This window comes from Wyeomyia smithii, chromosome 3 (genome assembly GCF_029784165.1).
Source record: "Wyeomyia smithii strain HCP4-BCI-WySm-NY-G18 chromosome 3, ASM2978416v1, whole genome shotgun sequence".
NCBI classification, from domain to species: Eukaryota; Metazoa; Arthropoda; class Insecta; order Diptera; family Culicidae; genus Wyeomyia; species Wyeomyia smithii.
Genome location: NC_073696.1, coordinates 204,923,170 through 204,949,430, shown reverse-complemented (window position 1 = coordinate 204,949,430; position 26,261 = coordinate 204,923,170). Strand labels below are relative to the sequence as shown.

Below are 26,261 nucleotides of genomic sequence, written 5' to 3'. Positions count from 1 at the left end.
AGCTTATCGTAATACTATTTATTTATTTTTCTTTATTGATAAATTATTACACGTAGAGTAAGAATTATCTCTCTTTTAATTTCACAATCTGAATCGTTATTGTTCACAACACATTAGGCCGATACAAATTTCATTTCCATTTTATGTCATCCTCCTCCCCCCCCCCCCCCTTCAAAATTGTCATCAAAAGGCAAACCAAATAATTAATAATGATAATAATGTGATATTTTTGAACACACTTTTGCATGCAAGTTACAAACGTCGTAACTTGCACACAGTCTTGTATGCAAGATATTCCTTTTTTTTTTTCTCAGTGTTACTCATTTTTAACCCTCCCCTTTGCTAACTTTGATAACCGTGGATATAAAAACTGCTCAAAATTTGTATCAGCATTATATTTGAATGAATATTGAAGTGTAAATTCGTGCCAAAAACTAAATAATCAAAAATAGCTGAACATATTTACCCTAACCCAAAAACTCACGTTATTCAACCGAAAAAATTCACGTTATTCAACCCAAAAACTCACGTTACCGTTCACTGTTAAAGAGAGTTGATAGACAATTATTGATTGTTTGAATGATTCGGAAAACGACCAGGCGGAACCAGGCTTCGGAAAACGGCTGTCTTTCCTTATCAGCAAATTTAAAACTAATTCATTGGATGGCACAGCTTTCCCTGCTCCTCATACGTTCGGTACATAACTCGACAGCCACTGACGATGGCGCACATATGCAATGTCAAAAGGGCTGTTATTTTTCATCTTCTTATGTCTGTTGTTCTTCTAAGCTGTCGTTAATAACAGCCTTTACAGCGCGAAATCCTTCGGCACAAATCCGAGCGGGCTGTCAGGTGATTATGATTTACCTAACAGCTCGCTCGGATAAGGCCGATGCTGTAATAAAGGCGAGGCGGTGCGCAAAACGTTTTTTCTCACGTGGGGAATAATATTAGCAATGAAAAAACTCATTAAATGGTTTGATTCGTCTCCATTTGCCTTAGAAAGAGGGGCGCGAGTTCAATACCATCGATGACAGTCGTAGCCGATCAACAGGCTGTCAACCTCGTAGACCAAACCAACAGGTCATCATGAAACAAACAAACTAGGCTGTCATGCCCGAACGATCAAAATACATGCGCAAGAATGAGCTGTCGTGTTCAACACAAGGCAGCTTCGTTACCTGTGTAAGCTTTTTAGCTGTATGTGAGCGCTCATGAATAGCTTATTCATGAGGCTGTTCTATAGTGATAGGAGAGAGCAGTCGTCAGTATAGTGTCACATCTCAGTACATTTCCGGAGCTTTTTTTTCCTGTATAAACTTCCTCACTGCGACCCGAATCGTAGATCTATTGTGAGATATGCCCGGGTGTCTGCTGTACCCCGCACTTATATTATTAGCAATACCGCTATTGGGAAGTGGCATGCTTATTATTATTGTTTATCAGTGCTTGTGTGTAATGTGATACTCTTCCTTTCACATGCTTACTGTTCTACTATACCGATGTTCGTTCTTCTTACCAAATATCACCAATTGTAATTCCCTGGAGAAGTTTCGTTGTGCGTGCTTCTGGCCAGTTTTATTAATAAGAGGAACTTATGTTTTTGTTAAGAGGAAGTAACGCAAAGGTGTCATAGATTTCAGCGTGAAGGAAGGGTAAGTGGTGGGGAGCCTGAGAATGAACCCATACTTAAAGTCTAGTTCTGACATCGAATGGCCTGATTCTACTAAGATTCTAACCCACGTCCATTTACTTAACAAAGCGGACTCTGTAACCTTGCGGCTACGCAGCTCCCTATTTCCGGAGCTTGATTACACCGGCAAACACAGGTGTGCTCTAGAGCTCAAACTGGAAAAGAATGAAAGATTATAGTTTATTTTTGGATTGAAATGGTGAGTTGACAACCTGGAAGGAGCGTCAAACTTAGCTCCGGTCCCCACAAGTGCCTCCATGAGTCATAGAAATACAATAGACTGCCAGCTGAAATATGGACACAACTGGTTTGTGTATCCAGATCAACGGACCGGCATGGATCTAGGCAACGAAAACGGACTAACGATTGGAAACTCCGATCATGAAACTGCAAGTCCCTTAACTTTTTGGGAAGTACCCGCATTATTTCCCACTTTAAGGGATCCATTAATAATGTCATGCAAAATTTGGGAAAAAATGACCCCCCCTACCTTTTGTCACAAACTGTCACAAATTCCTAGACATCTTACCCCTCAATTATGTCACGTTTTTGAAATCCCATCCCCCCTTTTGGTTATAATTGACTGAAAATAAACAAATGTTTAAAAAAATTAAATTAGAACGCACATTCATATCTAGTCCCACTTCTTCAAACCATTCGCAATCCAAATCTCCTCTACATGTTACAATAACCAAGCATTTTTGTTCACGTTTTGTCACGATTTTCGCAAGACTGAGGACTCAAAAATTAATGAAATTGCGCTGAAACAAACATACACGGTAAAATAGAACTAACGAACATTGTACTTTTGAAACCTGAAAAAGAAATTATGTCATTTATTCTATCTCAAGCAAATCTTAAGCAAAAGTATGAAAGAATGATGCAAGTATCATATCAAGTTTTAAATTGAACTCTGCAGTATCTCTATGTGTCTTTTTCATTTTTTTTTTAGTTGAAATGTTATGTCAAACTCAAGCGTACTCCCAACCCCCTACGTCAAAAATTGTCACAATAATCGAACATACCCCCCCCCCCCCCTTAAATGAGTGACATCATTCATGGTTGGTCTCTTAAGGATCTGCGAGTTCGACATGGTAACGCCGCAGGGGGTATACTGGAAGAGAGTATTGGATGGTCACACCATTTGGCAGAGCTTTTATTGTAATGGGCAAAATGCAGAAGTGCCTGATTGGGTGGTGGCCAATTAACAACAGAATGTGCAAGTTGAGGATCAGAGGCCGTTTCTTCAACGTTAGCGTCATTAACGTGCACAGTCTTTACCTAGGAAGTACCGATGACGATAAGGACGCCTTATACGCGCAACTGGGGCGAGCATACGATAGCTGCCCAAAACATGACATTAAAACCGTTTCGCAGCGCGGGCAATAATGCTGCAGCAAAGGATCCGTCATAACGTGAGTCGATACAAACAGCAGACCCATCCTTTTTGGGACTAGAAGCGCCGCCAAGAGATGGAGAAATCTTGACGGACGAACGTGAGGTGATCGACAGGTGGACGCAGCACTACAGCGAACATCTGAATGGCGCAGAGGCAGAGGACCAAGACGGTAAAAGGAACGACTTCGTCAGTACAGTGGATGAGAAAGACATACCGTCCCCCACGATAATTGAAGTTATGAATGCTATCAAGCAGCTCAAGAACAACAAATCAGCTGGAAAGGATGGCATCGAAGCGGAGCTTATCAAGTTGGGCCTGGATCGGTTGGCTTCCTGCAAAAACATCATATCAAGAAGACTGGGAACTCTTCCTAAGATTGAGCGACAGTTTTGGCAGTGCAGTCTGTTGAGTAAAACTGGAACTGACGCATGCTAGTGTGTGTGCTGGTGATGCGAGTGCAAGCCGAATGCACAGACTGGACCACCACATACGCACACTCTATCTTCGCAGCGATGTAATTACCAGCACTGTCATAGCAAACTTCCACCTTTAATAGATGGAGTGCGCTGTTTGATTCGACGCTTGTTATTTGTATGGGATCGATCCAGAGATGCCAGTCTTCTTGATATGATGTTTTTGCTTCCTGTCTGCATCAGCTGATAGTCAGGATTTGGGATACTGAACAGCTACCGGAGGAGTGGAAGGAGGGAGTGATATGCATAATAACGGTTTAACGGTTACGGTTAAACACATATTCGTGCAACTACTGTATGTCAAAGATTCTCCTTGTAATTACGGTTGCATTCGTTTATGTGAGTCTGTGTTAACTAAACTAAATGTAATCTGTGTCAAACCTTTTCAACAAATATCAGGAAATGAATGAGCGATTCTTAGTTCGATTGCTTCTTCCAGTTAAATAGCAAAATATCTTTATTAAAACCACCTTACCGAAAACCGTATTAGAATATCATGTTCGATATGGCAAACAAGAAAACAAAACCTTCCTAAACAAACCGTTTGTTACTTTTAATAGCAGTAAATATAGGATCATACGATATTTTATTGTTTTTATGCACCAATCAATACCATTAAATTTCATGTTATTGCCACCACCCCAACGAAAACTAGTTGGCCCATATGGTACATCGAGTATTACATGTCACATAGACAAACAAAAATAAGCATTTTTCCCACTCAACCACTAGAAATTTCATTTTTATTATTCTTGGGACCACCCTAGAGAAAAATAAATGTACCACCCAACTGAGGAATCGGGTAAAAGATATTTAATAAACATTAAAATAATTGACATGTGGTTTGGAGCGAGTTGTGAGTCAGTTTAGAAACCAGTACTGCAATATTCCATCGTAACCCCACGGTTTTTTTTAAAAACGTCCGAAAAAAAAGTACCAGAAGGTCGATTTTCGGTCAATTTTTTCTAGATAACACCACATTTTGTCGTTTTATGCATTTTTAAGTCACTTGGCGTCGAAAAAAGTACACTAAGGTCACTTTTTACGTGTTTTTTACGCGGGTTTTTTTACGTGACTTTTTTACGCGGATTCCAGAATTTACGTGGTTTTTTAACGCGACTTCTTTTTACGCGGCACGTATCCCCCGTGTAAAAAGCGACTTTAGTGTATTCGATCTTTCCAGTTTTAAGTCCTCCTCCCACAGTATATTTTCGAGGGTCAAAAAGTCACAACCCTGTGGAGGATCATACGGGGCTTCATGATCGCAATAGTACATAGTTCGCTTTGTCAAGCAGGTGGTTACATCGGCTTGATACTAAGTAGAATCAAGCCAATCGATTTCTTGTGACTTGAGTATTTGTTCATTCTCGAACTCTCTTAATACCCTGCACGAAACGTACGAGCACCAATAAAACAATAATAAGCATTTTACTCGCTCTCATCAGTGATATTGGAAACATTATCAATAAAATGCACAACAAACAACCGAGCAATATCATAATAGACTAGAGGTCTGGTCACAGTGAAGGATCTCTGCACGGTAAACACTACAATGTCAGTCTCAAAATTCCGTTTTGAATTCTTTAAAATCATAAAATTTAGACTAGCTGACGAAGACTCCAAATCAACGAGGCGAACTTAAATTCACACACAACCTTACTTTTGTCTCCGAACAGTAAGAAACGGCATTAAAATGAGAGAAAAAAAAACAAAAACGCCCTTACTTTACTACCTTGCGGTACACCCGAGTTGTTTGTGAATTACATAGCTAGGAAGAAACCATCCATGAGTTAAATAAATTGAGATATTATCTGCAGGATAACTCTATTTTCTATTTGGTCAAATACGACCTTTTAATCCGTGATGAATTACAATATAATCATGTTTATCACGGAAAATAACACAATATAAGTCAATTTACAAACAAATTTTCCGTCGTGATTCTCTATAATATTAGGTATCATCACGGTTGCACTCGATGCATTAGACGGAATGTTCCCCTGTTTATTCCCAATAAAACACTAATTGCAATACAACACTATGCTTACGAAGATTTCTAGGCAAACGTGGCCTCTGTTAAGTTGATACTCCGAGTCCGGCAATAAACTTTGTCTCAACGACCTAATGCTATCACATGAAAATTCGTGTCACCTCATAGAGACTCATCACTAAGAAGCTGGCCTCAGAAAAGAACTGACTCTAGCTAATAAAATATTCACGTGCTGTTAAAGTAAATTCACACGCGATAGCTACTGTTCATATATTATATCGATAAACCGTTTGTTTCCCAGAGTCTCTCGCATATCTTTATAGATAAAAGCGCATTAACGGTTAGAATGATGCAATCTAATTTGGCGCATCCCTCCAGGTCAAACCGTCAAGTATGTAGGTATGTGTTCTGCTATCAATCACTAATCATACCTGCATGTTGCTTTGCCTTGCCTTTTAAACTGTGCCGCTTCAATGAACAGACGTGAACAGCGAGAGTCGGCTTCTCATTGTTCCGGGTATCTACTATTCTCATGACACCATTTCTCGTATGATCATTCATAATCTTAAATCGCTACAGTGGTGTATTGTGAGTTTAAACATTGAACAAAACAATATTTTCCTTTATATTTTACTATAGTATAAACACTATCGTAAGTCAACTACAGTCCGAATCTGATTCACTATGATCAGGAATTTAATACAAATTACACGCATCGGTTACTACTACTGCCTGAAGAACCTCATGTGGCGACACGAGTTGCCAGGTGTCACTTTTAAATATTTAAATTCAGACGATGCACTAGCCAATCGGACGAGATTATCGAGTTAAATTGCATCCATATAACCTGAGTTCTTCTTGTCTTGTGAATTAGAAGTATCACCAAGCAGGTGGATTAGTTTTTATCGCTTCTATCACTGCATATGATTAGATAATAAGCCTGCTTCACTCTGTGAACATTTATAGATGCCCTGCGAATAAATTACTAACTGTATCGTTTGAATAGTTAACTGACCTGTACAATGTCAAGTTAATAATTCGCCAAGTTTGACATTTTGCTTCAAGCTGAATTGAACTTTTGTCGGGCAATAGTCGTTCTGCTTGAGTTACTGTTGGGAAAAGGGGTCATTCACTTATTTACAGTTTTAAGCAAGTTTCCTTTTCATCTTGGATTACGGATACATTTAGCGAACACTGACAGCATCAAATAAATTGTCAAATAGATTGTCCTTCATCACAAAACATACTAAATAATGCCACTTCACTTATGAGCAATGTCACTCTAATAAAACAATAAATAACGAATACTTCATAATGATATCACAACAGGTTCGTATGATGCTTCAACTATGGATTGTACAACTACTCTAATCCTTCTTATCACGTGTATTCTCATTGGAAACTAAGAACCTGAAGATCAACATAGATTCTAACAGTTTGTTTTAGAAAAAATCAAAACCCATTACTTAAATGCTTATGTCTTTGAGGAGATATTTATATTTAATCTCCAGAGTGTCGATGTCGTGAACATTAGCAAAATAATACAGCATAAAGTAGAAAGATGGTGACACTTGAAGGAACACGTCATAAAAAACGAATCTCAATTGTAAATATTCGAATTTGTAATAATCAATCGATGCAATTATATAATGTTTAAGAAAGACCACCCAAACTTGGCTATAAATTAAGTTATCAATTTACGCTTTGATGCAGACTAAAACTGTCATCTAATCAATTCAAATAAGATGCTGATTGTTCAATCTACTTGAACCTGGACATCCAGGTGTGCCCCTTAAGAATCAATGCGCATTTTTATTAGATAACCCACGGTAGGCGGATGTAGACAAGCATCGAGTCAGCGTGCTTCACATTCGTGGAGCAAATGAAATTAACTAGCTTACTGAATCAGTTCTAAGCTTCCTGGTTGATCATCGCTGGTGAAGGGGGTCGCTTAAGGAAAAAAAACGTTACTTGAATACACCACCACATCACATTCTATTCACCACATGTGCGGTGGCAATCGACACAAAGTTGTCCACAATTAGTAGAGCATCATTAATAACACTATCTGACTAATAGGTAGTAGCAATAGAATCCGGGCTTTTCTACACCGACCGTTTGAAATGCTTAAAGTAAGATTAGTCATGCGCTATAGTTTTTCATACCGAGCTTCCCCCATTAATTACGCAACAAACCAGTTGACAAACGAAAGACTAACAAAGATGACAACAGTTTGGGATGTCCGACGGAGATTGAAAGTCACACTTATCCAGATCATTATTTGGAATGCTGAAGTGAGTGGGGATTTTTAACGCGTCCACTGAACCGCTCAGACACGTTTCATGGGAAGTACCTATCCCCTAGTAGGGTACCGTACATCATTAGATGATATTGCCTTCCTTTCACGCATTATTCGTTCATTTCGTTAAAAGACACGAGAATCACCACGTGATTGGCCGTTCCTTCCAGTGTAAGATTGTTAGCAGGACAATTGCGTTCAAAAGTTTCCAGTTTCAGGGGAAAACGCCTTTACAGCTTTTCTGCGACTTGATCCTGGCACTGTTTCATTTGGTACCGGTTTTTCAATAAAGAAATTTTATTGTCGTTTAATCCTCTGTATGGGCCGGTACTTGACTACACGTACGTACGAGTCAATATAGTTATTTGATTCTTTTGACGGTTGCCTATAATTGCATCACAACGAGCGCTCAGCATTGACTTATAAACTACGAAATGATGTTATAAAAACCTGATCTGCACTCACCTGAGCTAACAACTTGACCGTGAACGACAGAGAGCAACAGACCCAAAGCGGCAATCATTAGCAGCCCATTGGCTGTCCACTGAAGATGCATCAGGAGATGCTGCCTGCAACCGTAGCTCTTCATCTGGCGCTTTTATGTGCTAGCCGATTGATCGATCTGTTGGTTGAGTTTGAGTAGTTTGCTTCCAGCTTCAGAAGTTGCAACAGAAATTAACGTGCAATAAACGTAGTCTAGCCGTATTCATATCATTTCACAAAACTGCATTTGATAAGCAGCCACCGGTGCCAACGCGACTTTTCTTTAGGAGCCTTTCGTATGTAAAGAATCTGTAATTAGAAATAAAATTAAGGTAGTCAATAGATATAGGTTGCTTTTAAATGAATATTATTGGAGAAAATATTTTTTGATAATTTATAATGTTTCTGTAAGGCGATGAACAATGCTAAACTTTACCACGGAAATGAAAATTCAAAAACGATCAATCAGCAAACTGCCGTTCCAAACATATTTGTCCCAGCGTGCATAAGATCTATGTAGAACATGGGACAACTATGCTTGGAACGGCAGTAAAGACCATGGTAAGGAATACGGAAACATTAGGACGATACTAGGAATACGAAAACTCCCGAACCAGCACTTTCTGACTTGCTTGCACGAGAACTGCAATAACTAAGGCGATCGAAATGATGGCGAATTAGGAGGCTTCATAAACCTCATAACCCTATTCCGCAAATAATACCGAAAACATCGAGAGCGTTACGAAAATTGTCCTTTTTCAAATGTTTAAAACTCAGTTTTGAACGGTTTTCCTTCACTTTTACAGCAATCGATTGGAAAATTAGCTATGCACTCAATAAAATGCGGAAAATTGTAAATTTTTGATGCTCAATATTCTGCCCATAAATGCATTACAGTCCCATGTGAATTTTCATCACTTTTGAGATAAACCTCAGAAACTTCTTTACAGTACGTGTGCTCTCAAAAAAAAAACACAAAAGAGCTATGTTTATTACTAAAATGATGAAAAAATATAAATATTGGTCAGTCCCACGTTACAAATAAATGCAAAAGAGGCTCAGAGCTAAAAATAATTAGTAGAAAATTATAGTAAGTTTCATTAAATGACCAATTGAAGTGTACTAATCGGAACAACCACAACCTCATTGCATATAAAAGTATTCTGCCACATATATTTACCTCGGACGAATACATGTTTTAATATTTTGTTCTTTGATTGAATCAATAGGAAGGACAATAGTATAAGAGTGGTATTCAAGACACGACCGCATGACGTTGACTACCGTATTCTTAGATTCCATTGAAACAAATAATAGAAGGAATTGCAACGCTTCTTTCACAAAACTTCGAGGCACCAAAAGGTGCCGTTTGCCGATTATTCTTGTTTACTGGTTAGTCCGTCCAGAATTCCAGTCATTTTAGTATTTTTCAGTAGCCATTTACTACTAACAGCCACCAGCATTACGGGTGAAACCGGCACGAGATGACCGGTACTATTTTGTTTTTCCTCCTTTTAGCTGCTAACACCGAGCGTCCGTATGTAACCGGTACGGTTTAATAATGAAACTGATGGGGTAAAATGTTCGAAAGGTACATTTTATACCAAGGCTTCATCAGTTAGTTAGAAAGAAGGAGGGGCTACATAGATGATAAAATGGGAAGGAAAAAATGTTTCTTGAAAGCCGCCGCTGTCGTAATATTAACACCAACACAAACATGCAGTTTTGCAAAGTTTTTTCCGCTAACAGCAGCATTTTATAGAACAGAAAATTCAACTAACCGCTTCTATTATAAAACTTCGAGGCACCAAAAGGTACCAGTTACCGATTATTCTCGTTTGCTGGTTAGTCCGTCCAGAATTCCAGTCATTTTAGTATTTTGCCGTAGCCGTTTACTACTAACAGCCACCAGCATTACGGGTGAAACCGGCACGAGATGACCGGTACTATTTTGTCTTTCCTCCTTTCAGCTGCTAACACCTAGCGTCCGTATGTAATCGGTACCATTCGGTAGAGAATGGATTGACAAGGAACGCAAATAAACATCGGAAACAGAAAGTGACAACAATAACAATAAAGTCAAATCGATTGTATCCGTTAGTGTCGACTGTGCTTGGGAAGAGAGGTAGTGATTGGCTGCGCGGTATGATTTAGACAATCGATATTAATTACCAATTTTTCAATAGTGTATCTCAAACGATAGTTTATATTTGTTGCATAAATTTGACCGTAAAAGAATTTCTGATCGATTGATGCCAAAACCTCGGAAACCTGATTATAGATGACTGCAAAATAAGCGCTCAAAACCTGACCACTTTTCTCTGGTTTTCCCTGGTTGAATTACTAGATTTTCAAATTCAGGTGCCTAACTTCGATATAGACGTTAGTCGACGTCAAAAATGCACTGGTTTTCCAGCATCTACTGTGTTTTACTCAGTTGTACATTTTTGGCAGTGTGACTCTTATGCGTTTATGGGCAGTATTGTACTATTGAAAAATGTAGAGCCTTGTTTTGAACGCAAATTTTGACCAATCAGAACTGGAAATACGGTCAAATATCATCCAATATGCACTGAAAATATATTTTAGTTTATTCCACGAAAACGTGTGTATTATATACAAAACCTTTGTTGTTTTCTGCAACGAAACCAATCCGTAATAAATCTGAGGGTACTTTCGTCAGAACTGTCAAAGTACGTATTCGTATACATAACGAAAGGTTTTAAAAATGAACGCAATCATTCGTACAAACAAACGCTGCATAATGTAAATAGTACGAAAAATTAGTAAGCCTACGCAATAACATATACATTTTACGAAATTTTTTGTTCGTTGTTATTCACGTTCGTACGAAAGTACATCCGTGAATTGTACTAATTATGCGTAACGTTGCAAATCTATTCGATAACTTGCAATACGAATATTCTATACAATCAACAAAAGTGCTGTACAATCTACGAATTCCATGTTTACGAAACGTGCGTGCAGAAAATAACGAAAAAATATTTTCAGTGTGGGTATTTTCAGTGTGGGTATTTTCAGAACGAGTACGAAGTACCCGGAAATTGACCCTAGATGCAAATTATAATTTCAAGGTGGTAACTTCCGCTTTCGGGAGAACTGGCTCAAATGGTCGAATACCACTCAAGATGGTTGTTTATAGAATAGAGATGATCCCTAGCAACCGAAAAGCCACTTTAGACGCCATTTTGGAAAATCAAGATGGTGACTTCCGGTTCCTTGGAAAAAGTATAAAATGATTAAATACCATTTAATAGGGGGAGTAGGGGCATAATAAGCACCCTAACTTGGTTGCTGATTTAAGCATGGAAAACGACAAAAAATATAAGCTGTCTTCAGTGCAAAACTTAAATTAACTATCTATAATTGAAAGTACACTATTCACAAATTGAAAAGTTTATCGTATAATGGTGAAAAACACAAATTAGATTCATGCATCAAAAACTAGCAATCAGTCGATGTGTGGGGCACAATGAGCACCCCACTGGGGCATAATGAGCACCCACGGGGTATAATGAGCACTCTTATAGAACATATCTTGAAACTGTGTAGAAGTACAACTAATGGGCCAACGTTTGTCGCGGGATGCCGTGATACTTGGCGGCTTGTTTCGTGAATGTCCCGTCGCGCCTTATGGTGGCCAATTCTGCGTGCAGTCCCTTTTTCTGGCCGATTCGGTCTCGAAGATTTTCTAATATATGTTCGCACCATCACTGTAAACAAACACTGACTATGAAAACAGACAAACTCACAAGTCTACTGAGATGAATTTCAGGTAAGTTCATGTAACAAGGTGTGCTCATTTCACCCCACCTAAAGGTGACCATTTCGCCCCTGTCAAATTAGTTAAAGTTAACATAAGATTTTAATACTAATTATAGCTTAAAATCAAAACTTCAATGATGGTGAAATTTGGGGTACGACCCATACGTCATATTGATATGTCTACATACTTGATGGAGCCATTTAAACGACCGTAGAAGCTTATTTTGTAGTGCGCAATAATAATAATTTTTCCAACATCCGGGAACCAAGTTGATTTTTTCAAAATATTTCCATATTTTAAACAGATAAACCACTTTTGTTCTACATCAAGAGATACTGTAGTAACTACGGAAGAGTTCCACATACCATATTGTACTAAAAAATGCGTAGTTTCGCATAAAAGAGGGGTGCCCATTTCGCCCCGTGTGGTCATTATGCCCCTAATCCCCCTACGAGTATTTTCGGAACAAAATAAACATCAAACGCTATTTTTAAATCCTTGGATGCAAGTTACGGTTTTCGGGAATCTGCATAAAATAACGAAATATAATCCAAAATCGGAATCAGAGTAATGTCCAGAGCTCGCAAAACGACTCAAGACATTATTTTGGAATTCAATATTGTGTCTTCTAGCTTACGGGAAACAACCTAATGTGGCAAAATACCATCTAATATGACTATTTTCGAAGTTCATTTACCAGTCAATAAAAAATTGACTTTAAAGAGAAAGGATTAAAATTTCCCCCGGGGGTGGTGCAAGCCTTACAAAAAAAGCCTTGGTATTGCATACCTATTCGGAATTTGACCTTCTGTTTATTTATACACAGTCTTCGCAGCCGACTGTTTTAGTGTACAGGACAATTGCGGGGCTAGCGCTACGATCCTACTAACCACTAACAATCTCTCCCGAGCCGAGACTCGAACCTACGACAACTGACTTGTTAGGCCAGCATCGTACCTTGAGACCATCTGGGAGCCTTACAAGCAAGCCGTAAAAACGATCAGTACAGGAAGCAAATAACACAAATAAGGACTAGAGAGGGTCGGGTTTGATGTTTTTCAAACCCGTACCCGACCCGAACCCGAATTTTTTTTTTGGTCGAAACCCGAACCCGACCCGAACCCGAAAATTTTATTTCTTTGAAACCCGAACCCGAAATTGTGAAACCCGAACCCGACCCGAACCCGAGATTTCATAGATTTCACAGACAAGTTTCGGGTTTTACATACTCAAACCCGACCTGAACCCGACATTTTCAAACCCGAACCCGACCCGAACCCGAAAATATTTTTTCCACAAAACCCGGACCCGACCCGTACCTGACACTTTCAAAAATTTTCAAACCCGAACCCGACCCGAACCCGTCGGGTACCATCTCTAATAAGGACCAGCATATACTAAGGCGACGAAAACGAACTAAGGATTGAAAGCTCGGATCATGGACCTGCAAGTCTCTCACCAGAGCTGCGGCAACACCAACAAGCTGGGTACAGCTTTCATTGTGGCTAGTCAAATGAAAAAGCGCGTGGCGAAACCTTGCGGTAGCGTTGCCGAATAAAGAAAAGCTCGTCGGAGTCCCTCTAAAGCAGGGCCGGCGGTTGATGTGGGTAGTATGGGTAGTAGTACCCACTCGGAAAATACCCCTGTGGGTACTCACCCACACGGAATTATCGGATAAAATCAAAAAAAAAAGTAATGATTTCTATTTTCGAAACGTAAAATTGCCGCGTACATGTGCGAGCGACCGCTTTTCAATAGATATCATTGAGCAAGAGTCTATAAAGCTACAGATTTAATGCCTTTCTGAGCAATTTGCTCTTAAACAAAATTTCGATTTCGCAAACTTCAGGAGCTACTCTTGTGCATTTTTTTCCTTGGTCAAAAAAGTGAGGCTTTCACTACTGTAAGTGAAGCCTTACCAGAAGTCCGCTTAAGTTTAAATTTTGGATGGAGACTTTTTCCGAAGATACAAAACTGTTGAGCCATGAGTTTGCATTGAAAATGCAGCATCAATCATAGTAACCCATGAGTCAGCAGATAAAAATTAACTCGAACACAAATCGTGATGGTGAAAACAGTGAAGCTACTTCATTCAGAAGTGTGCGTGTTCAAAGAACGGTGCTTCGCCGCGTCAAAAACGAATATCGTGCGCCACTTTGTGGACGCCGTATACGCCCGTTTCCACATCTACAATATCTTGGCACTTTTGGACAGGAATCAAAGCATCGAAAAAAACCCGGTTCCAAACGGCCGATGACCCTGAGCAATAAGAAGCTTGAAAGGATGCTGAAGAGGAAAACCGAGGGAAAAGTGGCTACATCGCTGCGTGCGCTTGGTCGGGAGGTTGGTGCCACCAGCCAAACTGTGAAAATTACCTGGCGAACATGGATTGCAACGACTGGCAGGGCACTTCGTATTTTACTTCCTTCAAGAAGGAAGTGAAATCCGAAGTAAAGTAATTTGACATACCAGGTTCCCCAGGAAGATGCTGCTGTGATTGTTCCGGTTAACTGCTGGAAGGCCACTTTTGAACCTTCCCTATTCCTTATTACTAACTCGGGAAAATAGTGTGACGCCGGCCCTGCTCTAAAGGACTACTGTAATAATGTTCGTCTAGGGGTAGGATAGTGCTACGAGACGAGGTGCTCGATTCGATTCTACGACGATGATGTGCAACTATACATTTTCTCGCGAGCTTGTACGAATGGTGGACGAAGATCTGATACGAGTTGCTGATTGATTTGACCGTAATGAGCTTCTTGTAAACCATTGTTTGGCAAGGTAATATTTGTTAAAGGCTATCGGCGCAAAATGGCTTCCACTATTTTGCTGCCTACTAATTTGTTCGTTTATGAGTGTTTCATAAGACAACCATTGGAAGGAACTTAGCTTAGCAATTCTATGTTTGAAATATTGGACTCGCCAAACTCAAAAAGATATACGATCCCTTGTAGGAGCTTATTACCATTGCTACCATTAGTTAGATATATTGTGTTATACTCCGCGTTAATATCTATGCGCTGTCAATTCGTTCCATTGCTATGGGTATCAGTGACAGTCGCCCTAGGACTTTGCATTATCCCTCAAGAAGAAATGCCCTCTTTGATGAAGTTCATTACCTATGTTAGTTCAGCATTCCATACCTCGTTAGGCGTAAGTACACCTTTTCCAAAAATACGCTGTCTTTGTTGAAATAACGCACCGCATTGGCACAGTAGATGTTCCAAAGTTTCAACTTCAAAATTACAGAAGCGACATATGTCATCTGTCAGTTTACCTATTTTTTTTTAAGGTGATACCTACTCGGACAGTGTCCAGTCAGCAGGCCAGTCAACGTACTCATATCAGCTTTACTTGTACTGAGCAGATTGCGGGTAATTCTTTTACAAGGTGTAATGAATAGTTTAGATTGTCTTGCATTGGAGGTAGCCCTCCAGTTGGCACCAATCATCATTGTTTTCCAGCCTCTGAGCTCTGATTTCAGGCAGGATGTAGAAACCCCACAGAATGGCTCCGGTCCGACGAATGTGATTGAAGAACCAATTCTTGCTAAGAGATCGGCTTTTTCATTTCCGTCTATACCACAGCGACCAGGCACCCAGTATAGATTTACACCGTTTGTTACAGTCAGTTGTCGTAGGAATAGAATACAATCCCAAACTAACTTAGACTGGCATGTGTAGGCTTTAAGTGCATTAAGAACTGCTTGACTATCAGATAAAATACAAATATTGGCAAATCTATATTTTCTAGCCAAACAAATATTTGTGCATGTTAGGATAGCACAAATTTATTTCAGCTTGGAAGACTGTGGGCCACTGTCCCATTGGAGTTGATATATTATTTCCTGGTCCAATAACCCCAGCACCCGCAGGTTCACCCATTTTAGAGCCATCTGTAAAAAAACAAGAGTGATCCTGGACGAGTTTTAGGATCTCCTTCTTACCATTCGCTGCACTTTTCCCAAGTGTTCCAGTGAAAGAAGCTATAAATCTATTGGAAGATCTCTCCCAACGATGTGATAACCATTGGAAAACTAAGGTACGCAGTTGCTTGAAGTAAACTCGACTTTGCAGATAATTATTTTTCATTTCGTGAGAAAGTTAACCGTAAAACAAAAGGAGCACCGATGGGGAATCCTCTTTCACCTTTCCTGTGTGAACTTTTTATGGCATATTTGGAAAATAAACTAAAAGAAAAAGTATCCTTACCAGATCGTTAGTGGAGGTACGTGGATGATATTTTTTGCATTTTAAAACAGGGTGACTTAGAAATTTTGAATGGTATTCATAAAAACATTCGGTTTACTTTGGAAATTGAACAAAATACCAGGCTTACTTTTTTGGATGTCGTTGTTGTTTTCGGAATCTTTAGGAAGCCCCCGCATACAAAACGGATAATACCTAGCACATCGAACCATTCCTTCCAGCATAAAATGGCTGCTTTTTACCATATGATCCACCGAAGGAAATAAAACTGAAATAGAATATATTTTTAAATTTGGTTAGCAGAATGGATATCATAGAAGAACCATCCAAGCTATTTTTGATAAAAAGAAACGATTCCAATACAGGAAATCTTACACACACTCACACCGTTGTTGAATATGATGTTAATTTTACTCATCAACTTCGTAAAAAAATAAGAAATTTGGGTTGGATATTATCTACAGTAGTAGAAATAACCAACTTAAAACAAGATTGGGTTCTACTAAAGACACTATTGACAAATTACATAGGGCAGGTGTTTAGTTGCATGCCCATAATGTGATAAGGTTTACATTGGCCAAACCAAAAGAAATTTAGACATCCGGTTTAAGGAACATACTTCAGAACTCATAAAGGCTAAGAAAGACTCGGAAAAGACCATTTCAGATCCAAAATAGCCGAACATATTTTTCATGACGATCACCCAGTTCGCATTGAATTACGGGTTTCTAAATTTATTATCAATCAACAGGTTTTGTAAATTTTTATCAATGAACAGCGAAAAAAATCAAGCAACTACTAGCTCAGTAGTGAACTAACTAGCAAAGAACGATATTAGGTGAAGCAAATATTTGCCTCATTTTTTGTTTACTGAAGAAGACAGCAAATATTTTTTATATTTAATTGAAGCAAATAATTTGATATTACGCGGCAAGGAAATATTGACCGTCATTTCGAGCAAATATTTGCTTCGTGTAATGCCAAATGTAGACCAAATCCAATCCACGATGGGTGGTGTACAGTACTATGTGAAGATTTCGGGTGGGTTATCAAGCGCGTTTGAAAAAAATAAGGGACTTCAACAAGAATAAAATCTGCTAGTAGCATGAACCGAGCGCATTAGCGTAGTACTCGACGGAAATGAGTTAGAGGTGATGGACGGATTTGTGTACCTCGTATCCTTGGTTATATCAGACAACAACTGCAGCAGAGAATTTCGCGGGTGTTTTGTAGCTGGAGAGCATACTTGCTCGAAGAGGACTTGCAAGCACTGGCCGTTTTCTAACGACCAGTACTTAGGGCCATCTTCGGCGGAGTGTGCGAAAATGGTGTATGGAAGCTGAACCACCAAGTGGCGCAACTCGCCGCGAACCCAGTATCCAAAAAGTCGCTGAAGCTAAAAGCGTATAATGGGTAGGGCATGTTGTGAGAATGCGGACGACAAACCTGTAAAAATAGTGCTTGTACCTGCCGGATTCGAGACGTAGAGGCGCGCAACGAGGTAGTGATTGGACTTAGTAGAGCAAAATCTTATAAGTGTGGGACGGTCAAGAAACCGGAGATAGGTTGCCATGAATCGACTGCGCTGGCGTAACATTGTGACACAGTTGAAATCCTGAGGGATATATCTCTAGGAAAATCATTAAGTAAGCATAATTCCCATTTTGCAATTTCCGTTATTTAAACTGGTAAGCGCCATGGGATAATTCCGAATATACATTTTGTGGCCATTCTACTCTAATTCTAATACTCCTCAGAAACGAATTAAACAATACCCAATAAAATACACTACATTGAAATTACGTTAATTTACGAGCCTCTGAACTAGAACTTTTCCTTAATTTGTGTTCTAGTTAAATGAAAATTCATAAACACACAATACAATACAGTAGGAATGTTCGTTGTTATATACGTTCCTGCGAAGGTATCGAAATATCTGTCAAACTTATAAGCTATATAACGATAAATTCAATTAATAACCGGGACAACTAAAAAAATGAGGAGTCTAATAGTTTTGACATGCAAACATACATTATTTATTGCTTATCAGTCAACACCCATGGCCCCCTGCACAGGTAGGTGCAGTCAAAAAGTGCAGCCAATTGATACACCATTTAGACTTCTCTAGCTAAGTTATATATGGAAACCGTTCCGCTGAAGCATGAACTAACAGGTAGTTAACCACATCATCGAAGAATGATTGTTACCCGCATGTAAAACAAAACGAAGCTGCTCAATTCACACAGTCAGTAAATAAACAGCCGGAAACCTTGGCTGCACTGTACACCAACCCTTCAGAAGGTGTTTTATGTTATAACCGAACAAGTTAGTGATCTAATATTGGACCTCGAATATTACACTTCCGTACAGCATTTTTTCTTCAGCAGATATCCAACTTTGTATCTGCTTGAAGCTAAACATAAAAAATCGGATAATTAAAAGCAATGACAAATATAAAGCCATCATTATTTATGCGGAGTGCAATTGACAAAGTGTATAAATTTGGCGGAAGACAGTTTGCACCCAAACGGACGGGAATTGCAAACACAAACCATCTTCTGTTTGATGGAAACTACGTCAATTATTAGTTGCTCATATTGACGTGTGTTAAACATTTACACCACTGGGCACCGTTTGACAATAATAAGTCTTCAGACGGGACCAACAATTTAATAAAGTAAAGCTTGATTCAGTATAATCAGCTGTTAATATGCTCTTCTTTTCTACCAATATCTTCATATTTTCGAATTGAATTGGCGCCAGTATACTTTTGCTATTATAATATTAAAATGACACAGTTGATTCCAATTGCCGGGAAAAATTAACAATCAACTCTCCAATCGTATCAACCATCGAAAACCGATACCATTACCTTTAACATAACTTATTGCATTCAGAAGTCTACGAAAACCGGTTTATGAGCATCTACCCCAACAATTAAATATAAACCAAACGTCTATCCAAGGTAATAATTAAACAATGATTTTTTAATTAATACCACGCGCCACATGATCCTTGACGGTCTTGGTCAATTAGTGGGAACCAGAAAACTGTTAAAACCTGCTTCGTATAGACAAAAATGTCTTGTAAGACACTCTCATTTTTCGTCGCAGCATTTTGCTATTTACAATACAAGATCAACATTGGACTGGAATGCGATTAACTATACCTACCGGTGTGTATTTCATGGTAGAATCAAGTTGGCGTCATGAGAACATAAATTTATTATGTTAAGAGCTTACTTTTCATCTAAATGTGAATAAATTTAAAATATATGTTAGTGGAATTTCGTTGTTGGAACACTAAACAGTGAAACAAAACCAGTTATGCTCAAGCTCTTAACTCCGACTTGGAAAATAGAAATTTCAAAGTAAATAACGTTTGCGCATTTCCAACTTTTGTGTTCTTCGGTGCACCGCAGTGTGAGTCATTCTTTAACCACCCTCTCTTCAGTTCCGGTCTGCAATGAATGTGCCATTCAGCTTCTCTTTCAAACGAACTGGGCCTCATCCGGCCCAGTGCAGGTTATTTTTGCATTGCAGTAGCATTCTTGAACTATTAGAGTCTTATAATAGAGCTTTCTGACAGCGCGGTCACGCAGCTTTGTTTGTGTTATAATTTACCCTCAATTTTATTCTGGCAGGTGGATTGAGTTGGTAAACAAGATAAGTAACTATTTGTATAGATCTGTATTATAGAGCTCATATTAAGTTTTACAAAGAAATCTGTGAAAGATACATGAAAAGTTGACTAGAAACTTCAAAAAAAAAAAAAAAAAAACAACAACAGATTAACTAAACAACAATACAAACAGCTTTAAAGCGTTATCGCTCCTTTAGTTAGTTATCACGTCTCTCCACACAAATTTGACAGATTACATTGATCACTGGTCGCCGACAGCTACTTAAAAATTAATAGGAAGTTAAAACGGAAGCTTCCTGAAAGTAAAATTTTTCCCGCTTTGGTTAAACTAGCGTAAAAAGAAAACAACATAGATTTTGTTGTCTTTGAGATATGATCATCATTCACTGTCGAATTCCCACACATAGCTATCGAACGCGTAGAGTAGAAATAATCAACTAAAAAAAGCCAAATAGAATCAATAAGCCATTGTTGTGCAGTTTAATAATTAGTTGCAAATTCTGCTTTAAGTAAAGCACAGAGAATCAAATTCCGAAAGCGAAACGCTGCACCTAGTCTCTGCTTATACAGACCCCGTGAAAATCAACAGAATTTTTTGACAAAACGTACTACAAAAAGTTCTCTGATTCTGATGACAGTAAAGTTCGATAGTTGGTATTTTTGTTTGTTTCCCCATTTAAAATATCCAGCGGTGATTAATATTGTAGTGATATACCATTTCCCGATACCAAGAGATATTGAAAAGCTACTTTCATTTTTCCCGTTCGAATGAATATATAAATATTTTTGTTAGATTGCTTCGATCTATTTCGTTCCGTTTTTGTCGCATTCTACTAATCTCCGCAATACCGTTTTGATAGGACAGTAAATTTTACACATTCTGATTATCACTCGTTACTGATGATACCAAATCACTCTAGTAAAACGTGTTATGAAATGAAATTGAATTGTTATGAAATTGACTGCTCTAACAAGTTACAGATATTACCTACCTTTGATGCTTCGCTTTAGTTCACGTGTGACAATTTTCAAAAAATTTGCAATTCACGTACCGTCATCCGGCTAAACTTGCTGCATAGACAAGATCACTTGCTAATATCTTGACAATGGAAAACCTCCCAGATAAGAGATAAGCACTCTCTTGACAGACAACAAGACTTTTTTACGTTTCACTTGTAATTACTATTGTAAGACACTCAACATTCAAGTCTCACTTAACTGGTCACTTTTGTTTTCGTTTGTAACCAGTTGGTAATAATTTTGAATAACCAGCACTTTACTAGCACATCAACACCGATCTTAACCTTTGTACCCTTATTTCCTAATTCAACAAATTATTCACTTCTCTTACTTCAATTTCAGCTAAATTTTAGTAACAGATATTTCACAAACGGCTTAACCTCGCACGCTGCAAACACTATTCTTTCCCGCGATTTCTTGGGCAGCAGTAAATTTTGGGCGTACTTGCGATGCCAGCGAAGAAGCGACTGATTGCGGTATTAGCAGCTATAGATAAACTGACCGAAAGCAAACCGGCAACAAACGCTGCTTTGCGCATATGACCGAACCTTTAGCAGCATGCGCAGCCAACTGAACTTGCGAGGCGTATGCGGTTGGGGTTTATGTTGAATTGTCGCTGAGCGATGCGTCATAAGGTTCGGACGCGTACCGGTACCGATAGGAGGAAATACGCCTGCACGCGGTCAACCACGAGGACGACTTTTACAACGATGTCGACTGTTAACGAATCCGATGTGAAAATTGCAACAGGTTCGCGGGTTTTCAAACACATCAGGGGAATATCGCGAATCTACGTTGCTGAATTACCTGCGCTAAACGGTCGAACAGATATTATTCGATCGTACCATTATCGTGGATAATAACATTGTGTGATCATGCACTTTTACTGAGTATAACAGTAGAGTGTAGATGAAGCGGGAAAAAATTTTAGTAGACAAATTAAATTAAGTGTTAATTGTCATCTTTACCAGACATGCTACTTGAATTAACCGAAACAGGCGATATTGTGCCCAATTTAAAAAAAAAAATACCCTAATCATCAACATACCCTATGAAGCTGTTCCTAAGCCTGGCAGTTAAATATATATTTATACCTTTTTTTTGTAAGATTTTAACCACAGCGACCAATATTTTGATCTTTTGTGGTAAACCTCTTCTTTAGTCTAAGTACTCGTTTCAGATATATCACTATTTATGGAAGTGATCGTCGTTTTCATGTTGCACCCTTTCTCCCAATTTAATACCTTACCTTGTGGTTAATCGATCTTTTCATCGAAGCGGGAATAATCCTAGAAATACATAATACTAAAATATACAGTACCTCCATTGAAATAGTCTGCCGATATTACGCAACAAAGTACCAAATACTTTATTGTTATTCAAATATTCATTTGTTATTCTTTTAACTTCTTAGGTGTTGTCTTAAGTTATTAATTATTACCTTAATCCAATTTAATATCTGTAAACCGGGTGCACACAAAAGATTTAACACCGTTAACAATCAGAGCAACCACAGAAATCACAAACCAGAATTCGCGTGTCTCCTGTTTGAATGAAAAGTTGAAAACATATTCGACACAAGCTGAGTATTTTCCGCGTATGGAGAAAGTACTGGCCAACCTTTCCAGGATGTAGAAATGTAAGATAAATAAAAATTATCTTAGATTTAAAGAGCAACTATAAATTTTACGTAATGCGTGATTGATATTACACAATTCACTCTATGACGACAGTGTGCGCGAAGTTAACCAGCATAGTGAAAATAATGCATACGTTGAATAGCATCACGTAGTTTGCAAACCAAGCACGAAAATGCTCGAGTTGATACAGTTAAAAATCATACTGGGCTCAATCTTATTAGCGCGTGATATCGCTGTCTCATAGCATGTTTTCGAGCTCTTTCATGTATGATCCTATTTTAGGGAGCTTCGAAGCCGCAAGGTTACAGAGTCCGCTTTGGTAAGCAGGTGGTCGTGGGTTCGAACCTTAGTAGAATCAGGCCATTTGGTTGTCAAAGGACTTTAGCATGGGTTTATTCTCAGGCTCCCCACCACGTACCCTTCCTTCAATCTGAATTCTTCAGTACCCCTGTTGACTCTCCTTCTAACAAAAATAAGTCCCCATTATAATAAAACTGGTGTTAGTAACGTATGAAAGTTCTCTTCAGGAAATTGTAACTAGGTTAGGATGGACAGAGGCTCGGTATAGTGAAGCAGTAAGCTTGAAACGGAAAGGTAAAATTTACACACAAGCACGGGTATGAAAGATAAGCGTATCACTTACTTCAATAGTGATACTGCCAATAATATGAAGTGCGGCGTACAGAAAACACCTGGGCAATATCACAATGAATCTAAGCTCTGGTCGCAGTGATGAGTCCACACAGAAAAAAAATAATCCTTTTTTGACATTTGCAGTTCTTTTTACTTGTCAACGTGAAAACAACCTATTATGGAAGATTCTAGTCAACATCGAAAAAAACAACTTCATCTTTAGTGTCTTGGGAAGCGAGAAGAATATTTTATGTGTTACATCTTATACGTATTAAACGCGTTGAGAATATAGCTATGTGCGCGAATACCAGTATTGCGGTACTAAGAGCATGAGTACTGTAAACAGAAGCACTGGTACCAGTTCCCAGGTTTTTGAAGAACAAAAACTCTAGTTTATTAAAAAAATATACTAACGATTTTATTTCTAATATTTACGAAGTCAATGCGATACAAGAGTAAGCCTTTAGAATACCCAGGACGTTCAAAGTATTATCCTGTATGCGTGACATTTTAGTAACGAAATTTTACATAATAACAGTGCAAGTGCCACTCTGCTAACGTATGGTGATTTGTACACAGGTTTTCGAAAAGCATTTATAATTATACAGTCTTGAATACTTCGGTTTCGAAATAAGTAATTATTCTTTCATAAAAAGCAATCAGATTTCCTGTATTTAAAGATTGTTTCTGGTACAAAGCACTGTAAGAAAGATTCCAAGGGCCAAGAATACTTGATGGTCTTTCAACTTTTTCACGATATGCACTCTATCGCATATACTTACTTAGTTACTTTATTGGCCGACGAGCCTCTGGGGCCTAACGAATTAGAGATGCCTAGCTTCTTATGTCTTGGACAGCTGTTTTCCAGTCACCTCGTACACCAGCAGATAGCGCATCTTCTTCCACCTCGCACAGCTGTACGAGGCCTACAACTACGCTCGAAAACTCCGAGCACTCGTCGATCAACTCGCTTCAGCGTCCATGCTTCCTGTCCGTAATGGGTCACCGGGATGATCAGTGTACTATAAAGCGCTTGTTTTTTGCGAGTTTGCAAACTTGGGGACCTTAGCTGTTTACGTAGTCCGTACTTGAAACTCGTCGTTTCACTTCACCGCTCATATCGTTATCACATGACCCGGGCGTACCAAAATAAACGAAATCTTCAACCCATTCGAATCGGTCCCCATCAATCTCCATTTCAGCCTCGGAACTCCCACGCTCTCTGCCAGCTACCATGTAATTTGCTTTGACAGAGTTAATGCTGAGACCCAACCCCGCTGCTTCCCTTTAAAAGGCTTGAAGGCCTCCTCCATGGCCCTAGGGTTGATATCGATAATATCAATGTCTTCGGGTCCAACCAAAGAGCACGTGAGATTTCATGATGATCCTACCGTTTCTTTGCACTTTTACTATTCGTACTTGAACAGCAAGTAGGAGAACGCATCCCCTTGCTTCAGTTTATCTAACGTAACGAACGCGACTAATGTCTCGCCAGCTATACGTATGCATGATTTCGATTCCTCCAACGTCATACGACTCACCTAATTAGTTTTGTCGGGAAACCGCGTTATACTCCCGAAACTTATCGAGGATCTATCGCAGGGTAAACATTTAATCCGTCGTGGAACGACCTTGTCGAAAACCAGCCTGATATTCACCGACGAAGGAATCCGTTAACGGTTTCAATGCGGAGTATGCGGAGTTGAACAACGTGATGCCTCGATAGTTGTAACGGTTGATGACCCTTCTTGTAGATTCGGCATATGAGGCCTTCCAAACAGCCGTTCGGCATTTGTTCATCCGCCCAGATCATCAATATGATCGCTTGCCTCACACTTCTAGAAGTTCGGCTGGGATACCGCGCTTCTTCCGATGGTGGACTCTATTTTCCGCAGCTCTTTCTGTTCGGATGGCTAGCCGCAATAAGCATGCGGCTCCTGGCACGGTTCTTCTCGTCCGTCGCTTCTTGACACTCGGCATTAAACCAGCCGTTACGCTGTCTTCCACGCATCGTACCTACCACCTCTCTCGCAGTCTTTATAATGACATCCACAGCCCATTTATATCTTCCACTCGTTCCTCCTGCTGTTCTGCGATCCGTTGATCCAGCTCTCTGACGCATTCTTCTGCCACGCCCTCAGCTTTCAACCGCTGAATGTTGAAACGCATCGTCCTCTCTGTGCGAGATTTTGAAACGTTCGACAACCATGTGTGGATCAGGCCATTTTCATTGATTGACGAATGAAGGCTTCCAATGGTCAGAACGAAGAAATTGCTCCCTCCCAACCTGTGCGTTTGCATCTCCGATTACGACTTTTACGCCTTAAACGTAATCGGATGTGTCGTTTGTCGTTGCGTAGGGGTTGATTGAACTGTAGTTGAAGAACTTGCCCTTAATCCTCAACACGCTTATACGGTCATCAACGGGCCTCCACCGGATGACTCTTATTTTATGATTTCCCAGCACTACGAGTTGTAGTTCTAGAGCCAGCAAACCAGCTCGCGTTTGTTCATTGAGAGATCGGATGTTTCAAGTACCCAATTTTGAATTGTTTAAATTGTTTACCGGTCTTTATATCTGTGTAGTTAGCCTAGGTCTTTGCCGATTGATCCGTTCCATATTGCTAATTTCGTTGTTCGTGGTTAAAAAAAGTTTCGGTATACTCTTTACTAGGGGTGTGCGAAACTGGCTTTTCTGGTGTCGAAACGAAACGAAACGAAATTAACCCTTAATTTCGGTTTCGCCAAATTAGTCGAAACGAAATCAAGGTGGATTTCGAGTTCTTGAGACGAAACGAAATTGGTCTCTGAATTTCGCGAAATTTCGCGAAATTTCGAAAAATAAAATAAATGTTTCTGAAACATAGCATTACAATATTCAGATATCGATTAACCCAAGTAACAATTCTATAGCTACTTGGTTTTCTAACGGTTATATCACAGCAATGAATATTTCCAACGGTTTTATGGCGATTAAACCCGTTGCCAAAAATA

The 26,261-nt window shown here is 39.2% G+C and overlaps 1 protein-coding gene across 1 annotated transcript in view; it reads right to left on the bottom strand.

Annotated features, from left to right (window-relative positions):
- LOC129726845 (uncharacterized) overlaps positions 1-21,560 on the bottom strand; it is a 37,584-nt gene extending 16,024 nt beyond the window's left edge. The window contains exons 1-2 of the mRNA XM_055683993.1: positions 20,967-21,560; positions 8,320-8,646 (exon numbers count right to left, since the gene is read on the bottom strand). Of these exons, the coding sequence (XP_055539968.1) occupies positions 8,320-8,443 (124 nt within the window). The 5' untranslated portion in view covers positions 8,444-8,646; positions 20,967-21,560. The remainder of the gene's footprint in view (positions 1-8,319; positions 8,647-20,966) is intronic.
- Between the last annotated feature and the right edge of the window lie 4,701 nt (positions 21,561-26,261).